The following is a 14760-nucleotide window of genomic DNA, read 5'->3' as shown; positions in this document are numbered from 1 at the left end:
CAATAAATGGCAGAATAAACTAATAATTAACAATAGATGTTATTTATTCTACTCTCTGCAGCTTCAATCTTATCTAAAAATGGTAAAAATCTCCCCACTATTGTAAAATTATGCACAATAAATATTGAGCCCCAAAATATAATATTCCAACTTTCATATATTGAACGATAAGTCGATATTGTAATTGTTGTGATATTTTGTGTATTTGTTGTGTATTTTCTGCAATCCAGACAGGAAATATGGGAACCTTTGCTATAACAAATGTTTATCATTTCTGTCTGAGGCAGTAAAAGTTTACAAAGGAGCATGCACAGCACAATAATTACAAAGCTTGTTTAAATTATGTAATTTGTAAATATCTTACAGTAGTTACCGAACTGTACACTAGCACTGGTTATGCAGATATGCAACCTTATCTTTAATTTAAAGCATCCCTGTGCATTACAGGTGTTGTATTGCACCAAATAGAAAACCTTGAAAAGGGCACATCCATGCTTTGAGCCAGTGTGTCTCTCTGCAGACCTGACTTTGAACTTTTCTGATGAATCGTCCACCACCTGCTTACATGAACATTCTATCTCCATGGATCAAGCAGATGTGGTTTGTTTTCACCATGTTTAGTTATTAGTGTCCTACCACTTTTAGTCATGGTCCAGTACATGGAAAGTCTCTTTTATGTTGTAGGCCTGCTACTGTAAATTTGAGAATATATATATCGCTCTCAATGCTGCATTCACATCTTCTAGGAGACTACCCCGAAAGCTCCTGACCATGAATGGTGTTGGTTCCATCCCAAATCCAGCACCCGGAGACTGTACGTGAGCCGTAAGGGAGGAGGCTGAGGACGAGTCAGTGTGAGAGCCACAGTCCAGGATGAAACATCCAAGATCTTCAAGTACATCAAGGACAAGGCCTCAACAGATGACAGTGGAGTGCAGAGGAAGAGGTGCTGGAGGAACCATCATGAGATGTACCACCGGAACATAACTGAAGTGGCTGATATCAAGAAATCCTACCGATGGTTTGAGAGAGCTGGACTGAAGGACAGAGGCTCACACTGGCTGCACTGGCCCAGATCTACCACACCAGACAAGACCCAAGGCGTAGGCTGTGCAAAAAGGCCCCTGAGACAATCCAACACATAACTGCAGGGTGTAAGATGTGTAAGATGCTGCAGGGAAAGCACACATGGAGCAGCATAACCAAGTGGAGTCATAGTGTACAGAAACATCTGTGCAGAGTACGGACTGGAGACCCAAGGTCAAGGTGGGAATCACCTCCAAAGGTAGTGGAGAATGACTGAGCCAAGATCCTGTGGGACTTCCAGATACAGACTGACAGAATGGTGATGGTGAACCAACCCGACATTGTGGTGGTGTATAAACAACAGAGCAAAGCCGTTGTGGTGGACATCACAGAACCAAGTGATGGAAACATCAGGAAAAAGGAACATGAGAAACTAGAGAAATACCAGGGGCTCAGAGAAGAGCTGGAGAAGGACTGGAAGGCGAAGGAATCAGTGGTGCCCGTGGTCATCGGAGCACTCAGGGCAGTGACCCCCAAACTGGAGGAGTGGCCACAGCAGATGCGATCCCATCATCAGACATCATAGGAACAGCAAATATACTGCGCAGAACCCTCAAGCTCCCAGGCTTCTGGTAGAGGTCCCGAGCATGGAAAGAGGGGATGAGACCAGGAGGGTGAGGAAGATATATATATATATATATATATATATATATATATATATATATATATATATATATATATATATATATATATATATATATATATATATATATATATATATATATATATATTATAATTAATAATAATTAATAATAATTATTATTGATTTATTTTTTGTTTTGTTTTCTCATTTCTTTAAATAATAAACTGGTCCTACTTGCTGTCTTGCTGTGGTGTTGGGCCCAGACTGGGATATCCCTTTAACAGCCCTGGCCCTCATGTGTGTGCAGCAGAGTGGGGCATTGAGCAGGCGTGCTTCTTTTCCTCAGCTCGGATGTCTCCTCTTCTTCTCAGCAGGAGCATGTTGTGATAGAAACATTTGTCGTCGAATTCAAAATGCCGAAGCAGTAGCATATCTTACATTGTGAGTGACACCTCAGATCTTCAGATATGTAAATACAAGTGCAGAATATAAATGTGCACTCACTATTTGAAGTGGCTTCACTGAGGAGCTTGTTGCTGTTTGTAGCATATGGCTAATGCTAAACGAACTGCATGCGACAAATGGTTCTCTTCTTACCTTTATATTTAACCTGAGTAATGTTGTTGTTAATGAATGAGAAGTTGTATTTTTACATTGGTTTAACAGGGTTCATTGCATTAGCTTGGCATCCTCGGTGATTGTTGATGTGACAGTTAGCATGTTAGCTAAACAAGCTAACTGAATGTTGTTAGCCTCCGTTCACAAACCACAGTAGCAGTCAGGTAATGTTACACTCCATCACTGTTTAGTTTAACAGGTTATAATGCATGCCTGGATCTGACTGCTTTTTCAACGTGCATATTTATTAATATGATGTTGAATATTGTAATTAACTGTGTTATTACTGTATTTAAGTATTAAGCATCAGGTTTGCTGACATAATTTATAAAACATTTAAGTTGATGTTTTTTAAACATTACCCTGTTTAGTGGGAGAATGGCAGAGAGAAAGGGAAAAATTGCAACTCCTGCGAAAATACTGTCCAAGAAGGAACAACAGGAGCTAAAAAAAAAGGTAAAATGAGTGGTATTCTGCACAATAGCTGAATAACTATGTAATCCTAATATTGTATTTATAACTACTACCTAATTTGAGTGTCACTATCCAATTGTATCCATTTATTTATTTACAGGAGGAGGAAAAGGCAGCAGAGGTTTTTGAGGAGTTTTTGGCAACATTTGAACCGAGTAACAAAAGTGGAGTAAAGACTTTTGTCCACGGTGGTACTGTAAATCCAGCTAAAGGTCAGTTTTTTTGTTTTTTTTTAATCACCTAAAAACATGTTCATCCAAAGCCCATTGTACAGATTTGTATATTCATAAATATAAATAACATAATGAATGCAATTCATCACACTAGTCTGTAATTATTACCACAAAAGGATAACCTTCGGGTTTAACATTATTTATTTAATGAAGGAGGAGAAGAGGCCAAAGTAGAACGACTTTATCGACCCACATCAAGATTTGCACCTCCACCACAATATGCTACACCACTACCACCTGCAGAGAGTAAAAAGCCTGTAAGTGCAATGTATCTGTTTGTTGTGTTTTTGCATTTAAACAGTGTAATGGGGTGATTAACCAATTTTGTTCTTGTCTAATTAACAGATATTCAAAAAGAAGACTGAAGAAAAGAAGAAAAGTAATCTAGAACTCTTCAAGGAAGAACTTAAAATGTGAGGAGATAATTTTAGCTTGATGAGTAACAGTACACTGTCCGGATACATTTGTTGTAACAGTTATACCCACAAACCCTGTAGAGAAGTGATTGTTTTGTTCATGTACTTGTTTCTGTTGTGTTCTATGATGGGCGTGGTCGGAAGAGATTGTGAAGTGCTGAAATATACTTTTCTGTGTGTTAAATGATAAATTGCAGAATACAGGAAGAGCGTGAAGAAAGACATAAACGAAGGGGAGACCCAGGAGGAGGGCAAGGAGGAGATGTTCCAGTACCATTTACAGCTCGAGCAAGTGAGTGTCTTTATCTCCTGTTTCCATAAATTATAACACTATTGATGTAATGTTGTTTGTCTTTCAGCTGCATTATATGATGATCCAACGGCACCTATTAGCACTAACCTCTACATCAGTGCCATAAGCCCAAAGGCAAGAATATATATTTTAAACAATAAATTTAAATTTTGACTTTTTTATTATTGGTATTGTGTTCTTAGATGAACGAGGAGTTGCTCTGTAAAGAGTTTGGCAAATATGGACCTCTGGCCAGTGTGAAGATCATGTGGCCCAGAAATGATGAGGAGCGCAACAGAACGTCTAATCGAGCATTTGTGGCCTTTATGACTCGAAAAGATGCAGAGAGAGCTTTGGCTGCACTTGAAGGTTAAATTAAATCTGTAACATTAGAAAATAATTAGAGGCTATTGAAAATACCAATTATTTTCTGTGTTTAGGCAAAATTATTATGGGTTTTGAAATGAAGCTGGGATGGGGTAGACCTGCTCGTATCCCGCCTCAACCTCTGTACACACCAATGGGAGTAAGGGCAATACCTCCCCCACCTCCTTCTGGCCTTCCCTTCAACGCACAGCCAAGGGACCGCTTCCGCAATGACTTCACCAAACCACTTGGAGGGTCAAAGGCTGAATTTGAAAAGGTATCTTTGGATTTCTTGTTTTATTTTTAGCTGTAAATAAAAGGAAGATATTATTAACTTATTTTCTATCATTCACACATGCAATATTTGTTGATATGTAGTCTGGCTTAAAATGTCTGCAATATGAAATCAAAGCAAAATCATCTTAATTGAATGTCACTATTTTTTTTCATATTACTTTAAATTAATCTGATTTGACTCCCTAAACAGAGTTTGTCAGAAGCCATTGTGAAAGTGGTTATCCCAACTGACAGGTAAAGACCTTTCTCACGAGACCTATGTTAAAAATGTTCTAATTTTAACTGTCAATATTTTTTTGATTTTGTTCAGAAATCTTTTATTATTAATCCATCGAATGATAGAGTTTGTAGTCCGTGAAGGCCCTATGTTTGAAGCCATAATAATGAACAGGGAGAAAAACAATCCCAAATATAGGTAAGAGATTGTCTTAATAGGTGGTTGTTTGAGAACTTTCATCCATTTATTTTTTACTTTATTTCTCAGATTTCTTTTTGACAACAAAAGCCAAGATCATGTGTACTACCGCTGGAGACTGTATTCCATCCTTCATGTGAGGCCTTCTGATTTGAAAAATAACACACAGTTTGTTTTTAATAATTGTTACAATGAAAATATTTGACTTATGTAATTGGCCTTTGACCACTACAGGGAGATTCTCCTACTAAATGGAGGACTGCTGATTTCCGCTTGTTTCGTGGAGGTTCACTATGGAGACCTCCGATCCTCAATGACTTCTCACAAAGAATTGATGAAAGACCAGAAATAGAGGATGTGGCTCCCCCAGAGGAGGAGGTGAAGAAAGGCCAGCTCAAAGCTGAGTGAGTATGTTTGAACTTAACCGCATGCCTTTGGTGTGGATCAAATCAAACATTGCAGACTGTTATTTCAGACACAGACTGAGACTGGAGGCGCTGCTAAAAGAACTCACCCCTCGAAGGGACGATGTTGGCGATGCCATGGTGTTCTGTCTGCAGAGAGCGGAGGCTGCAGAGGAGGTAGTGGGTCTCATTGCAGAATCTTTATCAATGCTTCAGACGCCTCTTCAAAAAAAGGCAAGTGACTATCATTTTATTAATTTGCGTATGCTATCTTGCTTTTTTGATGTAATGTGTATTTACTGTGTTTATTTTTAAGATTGCTCGATTATATCTTGTGTCAGACCTATTACACAACTCCTGTGCCAAAGTAGCTGGTGCATCATATTATCGTAAATAGTAAGTTACCTTTCTATTGGTCAATGCTTTTTCCTTCACAATAATTATTTTTATTTGAAAGTCCTAATGCATGCATGACTTTGTTCAGTTTTGAATCAAAGCTAATCCAGATATGTGGAGATCTCTGTGCATCACACAAGAATATACAAGCAAGGCTGCAGGCGGAACAGTTTAAGGTAAAGTTATTATATAATTTTTGATCAAAAGTCTTTTATTGACAATGGCTAAATGCATTTCATGTACTTCCTCCACAGCAAAAAGTGATGAATTGTTTCAGAGCCTGGGAGGAGTGGGCAATATACCCAGAGCAATATTTAATCTATCTACAAAATATATTTTTGGGCTTCACTAAACCAGAAGAGGAGGTCATAGAAACACCAAAAGTGAGCAAAGTACCTTTTTTCAGTTGCCAAATGTAATTGAATCAATGTTAGGGTTGGAACTGACACAGGGGTTTCTCTCTGACCTTCAGGAGGCTCCCTGTGATCTGGATGGGGCGCCCATAGATGGGTTACCGTTGAACAGAGCAGACGACCTGGATGGCTGCCCGCTGGGCTGGGACCCTCTGGATGGAGAGTCGGTTGATGATTTGGATGGCGTTCCTTTAGGGGCCTCTATTGATGACATTGATGGGCTTCCCTGTAATTGAGTTGCACCCACTTGTATTTTATTTTTAAAGCAGTTATTGCATCAGATCGGAATAGTTTTTAAAGAATAGGTTGTCTGTGTCTACAGTGGAGGATGGTCCGCACAGCAGAGTGCCTTTATCTAAATGGGAGCAGATGAGTGATTCTGGGATGTTTTCATCAGGTAACACTGGCCGTGTTGTCTTCTTTGACAGTCTCTCTTCAGTTTAGAATGTTGCCAACTTTTACATTTACTTTTTTTAGTTAAGACTGCCTCAAAGTGGGACAATGTGGAGGAGCAAGAAAGTGATAATGAAACCAGGTACAGACAGTGCAAATGTCGCCTTAAAGGGTTTAAATAAAGCTTACACAAATGTCTTCTTTCTCCCAACTGCAGAAAAAATAATGGTGGTACAGATGACTCGGACAGTGACAGCAGTGACTCCTGCTCTTCGTCCTCCAAATATGAAAGTGCAGACTTCCAGAGCTCTCTTAAAAGTTTCCAAATGTCTGAAACCAAGAGGAAGAGATTGAGGGAGTTGGAGGCAAGTGTCTGCCTTAGGCTTAGAAGAACATTCTAGTAGTCAGACAGGTTTCTGTAATGCTTCTTCAAAGATGTTGTGGGTTAGATCAGTTCACAATTCATTATATTTTTGAATGTTCTCCCTGGTTACAATGTCTGCCTGTTTTATCAAACTACTTTCTCTTGTTAAGGTGAAAGTTTTGAAGATGCAGGATGAACTGGAGTCAGGAAAGAGGCAGAGGAAGTCTGGGATGAGCATGCATCAACAAGTGGAATACTACAGGAACAAGCTGCTACAGAGGGTAGGCTTAGATACTTCCCAACCATACTAATGTGTTTCATGTATTTTCATAAAATATATATTTATATCCTACTCCTAGGAATTTGACAAAGAAACTGTAAATAGCAAAACATCAACATCAAAAGAGAAATCTAAAGATGACAGAAAGAGGGAGGACAGCAGTAGTAGACGAGGCAGAAGCAAGGATTCAGATGGGAGGAGAACAAAGTCCAGATCAAGGTAAAACTTTATATTATTATAAAGTTGCACTGCAGTTTTCTCTCTTAAACCTTAAAATGTTCTCTGCTTCTTGGCCAGGTCGAGGTCCCCTAAACGTTCCAAACGCTCTCGATCCTCATCTCCAAATCAGAGACGAGAGAGATCCCGCTCTCGATCACCACATCGCTCACATAAAAAATCAAAGAAGAGTAAACATTGACTTCCGTTCTAACAACCACACAGTGCTCCTCAATAAGCAACCGCTACGTTACATTGTTTTCCAGCACTATTTTGTATAATGAAGTTTCAACAATTCTCTAGATTTCCGTTTTAATGTTTGTTTTTTTTAGAGGGATAATCAGACATGTTGCTGCAAAGCTGTGAAAGCTAAGAACAAAAACTACAGTAGTGATGAATGTATGTCTAACAAAAGTATGATTGTGACATTGATGCATTTTTAAGTAAAATTATGTATTGAAATATCCAGTTGGTGAGGACTTTTATTGAGGAAATTGATAAAGCATTTGGTTTACAAAAGCAGTGAGTATGCAACATTACACAAGTACAGTTCTTTATTCATGAAATGTGCTTTTGAAGCTTTGTATCAAAAGTAATTCAGAGACAGAAACTACTGTATATATGATGAACTGCTCATAATTCATACACTACTGGTTTAGTTTGAAATTTTAGGACAGAGGATTTAAAAAGCTGGATTTTGTAGGCACATTTAACCGGTAAATTACTTTTTGTTCAAACCACCACCAACTCACATCATTTACACACAATAAACAAGTAGATTTGAAATATATATCTTTTGACAAGAGGAAAAATAGTAAGGTGCCCATTTAGTCTTCACACTTGTTTAGTCACGATCATACACTTACAACCAACCAAGTCTAAACATTTAGATCTGACACCACTGTTCAAAATACTAGAACAGTTCACAGTTCAAAGGAATTGAAACCTAGGAAAATGTGACGGGGATCATTTCCCCTATTGTTACACGATCTGCTCTTTTTGAGAGCTAACCGTTGAGTAGCAAAGTTCAAGTCGTACTGTGCTCAGTACTTTTTGACATTGATGAAAACCTTGATGGCTCCAGTGAAGTCTGCCGAAAGCAAAACCTCAGTGTGATCTGTTTTAAGGGCACCTACAAAGACAAGATGATGTTAAACTACAAAAACATTGATATAATGTTCTTGGGGTAGTGGTCAGAGCCTACCTGAGGGTATGGTCTCAGAGTCTGTGGAGTCCAGACTTTTGCACTCGGCTTCAGGCTTGTCTGCAGCGCTCTCCTGTGGGACAATAAGCCCCGGCTGAGGTGCGAAAATGGCTGAGGTGACCACTGCATTGTGTGCTAAAATGAACAAAGAGGTTACGTGACAGTTCTCAAACACTTTCAGATTACAAAATAAATCCCTCTTGTGACATTACCTTTGATTCCTTCCCAGAAGTCATTGCGGTCACGACGTACAGAGGTGAATTTGCTCAGGTCATGGTAAGTGCTCCATATATAGATGTATTTATCCTCTGAGCCACTCACAATGAATGAGTAGTCGTGGCTGTGGGAACATTGCAAAGCTACCTTCCAAAACTTCTAAATTGCAACAGTGATTTGAATGTGCAATAAGACATAGTGGTAACAATAACTAAAATGCATGGCCAAAAAAAAGTCACCACCAAAAAAAAAAGGTCACACACTCTAATATTTCGTTGAACTGCCTTTAGCTTTGATTACGGCACACATTCGTTGTGGCAATTTCGCTTCTGTAATGTCACAAGATTTATTTCCATCCAGTGTTGCATTAATTTTTCACCAAGATGTTGCATTGAGCATTGAGAGTCTGACCGCTGCACAAAGCCTTTTCCAGCACATCCCAAAGATTCTCAATGGGGTTCAGGTCTGGACTCTGTGGTGGACAATCCATGTGTGAAAATGATCTCTCATGCTCCTGAACCACTCTTTCACAATTTGAGTCCGATGAATCCTAGCATTGACATCTTGGAATATGCCCGTGCCATCAGGGAAGAAAAAATCCATTGATGGAATAACCTGGTCATTCAGTATATTCAGGTGTCAGCTGACCTCATTCTTTGAGCACAGACTTGCACCTAGATGTGACCAACTGCACCAACCTCCCAACCTATTTTTTAGTTAAATCCAGGTGGCGACTTTTTTTTTGGCCAGGCAGTGTATAATGCTCACCTAAAGCTAGCCTTGATCTGGCTGCTGCTGTTGACATAACCTTTATATTTCATGGACAAAGACAAGTCCCTCAGGTCATAAAGGCGAATGCGGGAATCATTGGAGGTCACCAAAATCTGTGGATAAGCAACAGACTGATATGAGTGACTAAATAACTGCTTGCCAATATACTGAATGTCAAAATATGCACCTTGTTCTCTCCAGGTAAAGGTTCAATTCCTGTGATTTTGCGCCCCACTTTATTTCTGCCTCTTGTTGACCTCACATGAATTTGTGTGTGGTATTTTAAGCGCTATTGTTTCACATTGAAATAAAGAATTAAGTGTTGTATAGAAATAGGAATATAATGTTACGTAAGGGGTTTTCGTTACCTCTGTGTCATAAAAAATGCATCGGCCATCGTAAGTGCCAATCACTGCGTACTTTCCGTTTTGACAGAAGTTGGCTGCAGTGATGAGGCGAGTCTGACCATCAACCTCATTCCACAAAGCCACTTTTTTATCAGGAATGTTCCATAGTCGCAGCTTTCCATCAAGAGAACCACTAAGGAAATATCGGTCATCCTGTATAAACAAGATCATTTAACACATATATTATTGTCTTATTGAATCATGTAATATAGTTAAATGAAATGGTCAGACTTACTCTTGGATGGAAAGCTATGGCGGTAACAAAATCTATGTGTTGAAAACAGCACAAACATTCTCTCCTCGATATGTGCCATAATCTTACTGTTTTATCCATGGACGAAGAAAGTAAGAAAAAGTTCTGCAACAACAAAAACATGTCAGACTACATTGGTAACGTATTTAGTAAACAGGAGAAGTTGGGCATCACCTTTGACCAGGACAGGTCTAATAGATCAGCTGTGTGACCTTTGTACTTGCAAAAGGGAACCTGACGGAAAGGAGCACTCCTGTCATCTGTTTCTGGGTCTTCTGGGACACAACTCGCCTGAAATATGAAAAAGAATAATGTTCACACTGGCATTTAAGGGTTACTATGTTTCTGTTCATATAGAAATGTCCTTACAGCTTGTTCTGTGTCTGATTTAGAAGAGCATAGGCTTTCCTGAGACGGAGAGGGTGAAACACGACCTAAACAAGCATTACAGAAATGTTTTTAAAGAAAGAGACAATGATGCAATGCAATTACCAACAGATGTGTTTACCTTCAGTATTGTACTTTATTCTCATGTTATGAAAATAGTCAAACGCTGTTTTTAGCACCCAAATACGAACTACATTATCCTGTCCTGCAGTTGCTAGCAGCCTCCCACAGTGAGAAAACTTCATGGTCCAAACAGCACCCTTAAAGAATAGAACAAGTCTTCTAAGATACAACCTTGAAAATATATAAAGTAAAGATTTTTGCTAACCATGTGTTCTCCACTGAGATCCTGCACAACTTTAATCTGATCAAAGTCAAAGGGTCCCTTTAAGCTGTGTGCAGCCTTAAATTTGGCAGGTCGAGTGTACGGCATTCCCTCATCGTCACTGGAGGACGGGTCATCCTGGTCTGTGTGAAACACTGAGACCAGCACAAACAAAACTCAATACAAGGTTATGTCACATTAAATCCTTTTTGTGGAAATACAACTATACCTTCATCACGCACACTTTTAACTTTGTTCACAGCCTTCTCTCCATATTCTTCTGCAAGATGTTTGGCTTTCTTCACAGACTTGCCCAGGAATTTCTTTAACTGAGTTCTTAGGTAACCAGTAACATTGAATTAGTTAATGTGTTGTAAAAATACATCAGTATATTAACAAAACATCTCTTACGTTTTCTGTTTCAGTTTCCCTCCATCCGTATCTGTCATTGGAGCTGATGGTTTGTCATCATCATCTGACTGTGCAGCATCATTTCTAAAGAGGAAAATATCCACATGTCTTCCTCATATTCCACATATCCACATATAACATATAACATATAACAAGGAAGATATAAGTGTAAACATATATATAAATAAATATAATCTTATCATCTTTTCTGCTCACGTGATGTACTCCTTGGTCCTCCTCATGATGTGCAGAGTGAGTGGGTTGATTCCAGCTGGTAGTTTCTCCTCTGCCTGGATTAAAGGAATTTCCTCTCCAGTATCCAGATTCTTGATCATCACACTGGCCAGGATTTCCTGGTTTCAGATGTCAGATAACAATGTGTAATTTAGTAATGCAATGCAATAAAAGTTATGTTGCTGAATTGTAAATGAAACAAAGAAATAAACCTCATCAGTCAATTCTCTTCCAGAGTTTGAGCGTGGACGCTGAGGGCCTTGGGATGGACTTCCACTTTGAGAGCAAGGCTGTTCATCCTCATTTTCCTTCAGACAAAACAAGAATAATAACCATTTTATACAACAGTATCATAAATAACCTCCCTCTTACCTGTGCTGTGACCACCTTGTCCCCACTTGTGGCACTGGCTAAATCTAGAGAATGCTGCAGGTCTTTGGTCAGACTCCTCACTGTACTGCTGGGAGACAACAGGCCAGAGGGCTCTAGGACTTCAGGACTGATAGGGCTCACTGCAGACACTGGGTATAACATAGATCATCAGAAAAAACTAAGATGATTACATATCATATATGTTTAAACAGTTAAAGAATAATACAAGTGGTATAGCGAAAATTGAAATGTACATAACTTTACATAATGACCTAATTAAGAGTTTTCAAACAACAAATATTTACTTACAATAGGCAAATTAAGCACTACAACCCTCAAACAAAGCACCTGCTGTTTTAAACAATTATTTGTCTTACCCTCAAGTCCACTTGGCCTTAGAGATTCCTGAGACTTTTTTGAAGGCAGAGTTTGTCTGGATGGCGGGGGCGGCCGAGGCGGTGGACCACCGCTGGGAGGTGGTGGACGCGAGGGAGGAGGCTTCTTGGTGCTAGCTACAATGTCCGGCTCAACTGTGAACTGTCGTGGAGGTTTAGAGGGCCCAGATGGATCAGAGTCTACTGGATGGTCTGAGAGAGAAACCTGCTCTAATAGGTCAGCAGGTCTAGGCTCCACCTCTGGACCTGTGCGTGCCCCATCAGGCTGCCCTAAAGCGCTGGTAATATCTGGAGGCTGAACACACTCCTGTGAGGCTCCTGTGGGATCTGGGATGTCCAGGGGTTCGGGTTCAGGTCCAGCATCTGAGCATGCACCATTTGTCTCTGCACCTTGTATTTGTTCCTCCCCTCTCTCCACAGGCAGCTCGCCTGCCTCCACTCGCTCTACAGGAACATCCTGAGCTTCACTCTCTTCCACTGGCTCCGGCTCCGCTTTTACATCAACATTAAGCTTATCTAGCAGCTGAGCCACCTCACCAACACTTCCCTTTTGACTCTCTTCTATAATACTGTCAATGATCTATAAGAGAGAGAACAGACGCATGCTTCCATACTATTCATATCATATGTAAATGGCTTTGTGTTTATAAATGTGTTCAAGTTATACAGCATATTCATTTTCACCAATTAATAGTGTGTCTTTTTTGAGACAAAAGATCTACCTGAAGAGAGTCATCTTGCTGAATGGCAGCTGCCGGAGTAGATTCGCTGCTATCCTCGTCTACAGTGTTTGGAGACCTCTGTACAAGCTGTTAAGTACGAAGAAAATAATTTTTAAAAATAAAAGAAAACATTGTGCTTTAAATCAGACAACAGGGAATTTCATTATTATTATTATTATTAAATTAACTTCAATCAGAAATTATTGTACACTAAAATTGCAGCAAATATTCTGATGAATAACTACAGTATTCATCCAATGTTCCCACTTTGATCCCCGACTAAAAATCAACTGGCAAGGTTCACTTTGGAGCCCACGCACAATTTTGATAAACAGAAACTCGGTTTAAACAAACATACCTTGGGTGAGGGAAGTACAAACTTTGCAGGTGACCTACAGCACAAAGAGGAAAAGCTCAGCAAAAGCATGCGTACAGGTCACAGGTTAAACTGTATAATGTACAATGAACATCGCTCGTTATAACTTTATGGGACTATCCAAGCATAAAATAAAGAGATCAAGCTTTGGACCGACAGTTTTTCTATTAGCGAGCAGAATGAGTCCGTTTAAAGGCCCAGTTACTCACACTCTAAACGAAAACATAATGCATTTCTTACACTTTAGGAGATGGAGTAAAATTCACGTCCTCTGGAGCATCGTAGAACTCTTCAGTGTCACTTGTATCAGACGCCATGCTAGCAAGAAGTTAGCACCAAGCTAATCCAAGTTTGCAGGCAGCTGTCTATAATTTACCCGTTATTTTGTGTTAGAAACATGGAGCTACTTCTTTCATAAAATAATCTCTACAGTCCAGATTGTGTGTGGCCGTTGGTCGTTAAATAGCCCTTGACTTCTTGTCATGTCATAGTCGTAGAGTGCGTTAGCCTTCTGCTAAACTAACAAACCGTATTAACAACAACCGCGTCCAACTAACAGGCGCGCGGTGTATTTAGTCTCAGTTTGCACAGGTTGGACGGTCCGATATGGATATAATAATCAGCTGTTTTTACGATGTGTAGTGGAGCTGTCAGTCTATCTAACGGAGCCCCGCATAAACAAAACAGAGACGGAAAAAAACACATCAGCCAAAGAGCAAAGAGAAGAGGAGGAGTGTCACAAAGGCGGGGCACGCGCGTCTTTCTCTTCTACTGGGATTCAGATACTTCCGCCCTCTAGTGGACAGACTGAAGCACTGCCTAGAAACACAAGGACCGCATGTGACAAGAACTTCTGCCCTCAAACTGTTGTTTGGCTCAGTCTAGTGCTGGTTAAGTCCGCCTGGTTTATGGCCAAATTATTGTCATGAAGAGCCCCATGATGAACCATATATTCGAAGTGGAGGGCCACAGAGCAGTGGTCAATACAGTGACTCATTCAGATGAGCTTTCATAGAGCCACAGTTTAATAATTGGTGTCTGAAACATTTATCTCTGACATGTATCACGATGCAATTTTGTTATTGAGGTTCTGGTAGAATTACATACATTTGCAGCAAAACAGCCAATAGCCATTCAGCAGAAGGCCTATAGCCAATGAAAACTGTCAGGGTTATATATGGCTCTGACAGTAGACAATAATATGAGTAAAGGCATCAATAAAGACTTGTCTAGTTGAATATTGTTATATTTTTACATTATTGTTTATTAAGGCCAATAATATGCAGGATGAAAAAATGCAATTCCATAAGTAATTATTATATACAAAATACATAGGATCAAAGGAGCAATAAATTAGTGTATATATGTGTGTCTATGTGTGTATATGTGTATGTATATATATATATATATATATATATATATATATATATATATATATATA

The 14760-nt window shown here is 39.4% G+C and overlaps 2 protein-coding genes across 2 annotated transcripts; one reads left to right on the top strand and one right to left on the bottom strand.

The window, feature by feature from the left end:
• Window positions 1–1974: 1974 nt before the first annotated feature.
• zgc:163098 (uncharacterized protein LOC100037380 homolog) lies at window positions 1975–7708 on the top strand. Its single transcript, XM_033979103.2, has 24 exons — window positions 1975–2110; window positions 2659–2743; window positions 2862–2973; window positions 3148–3251; window positions 3340–3407; window positions 3608–3702; window positions 3770–3837; window positions 3906–4071; window positions 4143–4345; window positions 4556–4599; window positions 4676–4780; window positions 4850–4916; window positions 5015–5184; window positions 5256–5418; window positions 5501–5580; window positions 5669–5756; window positions 5835–5963; window positions 6053–6221; window positions 6316–6390; window positions 6471–6528; window positions 6604–6751; window positions 6921–7031; window positions 7110–7249; window positions 7328–7708. Exons 2-24 carry the CDS (start codon window positions 2666–2668, stop codon window positions 7446–7448), a joined length of 2562 nt encoding a protein of 853 aa, XP_033834994.2. The 5' UTR covers window positions 1975–2110; window positions 2659–2665; the 3' UTR covers window positions 7449–7708.
• A 2-nt stretch (window positions 7709–7710) lies between these two features.
• wdr44 (WD repeat domain 44) lies at window positions 7711–14057 on the bottom strand. Its single transcript, XM_033979100.2, has 20 exons — window positions 13560–14057; window positions 13302–13335; window positions 12944–13030; window positions 12204–12801; window positions 11827–11975; window positions 11667–11762; window positions 11437–11573; window positions 11221–11304; window positions 11039–11145; window positions 10813–10964; window positions 10606–10744; window positions 10467–10531; window positions 10272–10388; window positions 10080–10202; window positions 9806–9997; window positions 9625–9726; window positions 9435–9550; window positions 8663–8790; window positions 8451–8585; window positions 7711–8378 (listed from the first exon to the last, which is right to left on the bottom strand). The coding sequence occupies exons 1-20, from the start codon at window positions 13634–13636 to the stop codon at window positions 8290–8292; spliced, it is 2727 nt and encodes a 908-aa protein (XP_033834991.1). The 5' UTR covers window positions 13637–14057; the 3' UTR covers window positions 7711–8289.
• Window positions 14058–14760: the final 703 nt, after the last annotated feature.

Source organism: Periophthalmus magnuspinnatus, chromosome 14, assembly GCF_009829125.3.
Source record: "Periophthalmus magnuspinnatus isolate fPerMag1 chromosome 14, fPerMag1.2.pri, whole genome shotgun sequence".
In the NCBI taxonomy this organism is placed as follows: Eukaryota; Metazoa; Chordata; class Actinopteri; order Gobiiformes; family Gobiidae; genus Periophthalmus; species Periophthalmus magnuspinnatus.
This window is presented reverse-complemented; position numbering and strand designations above follow the sequence as displayed.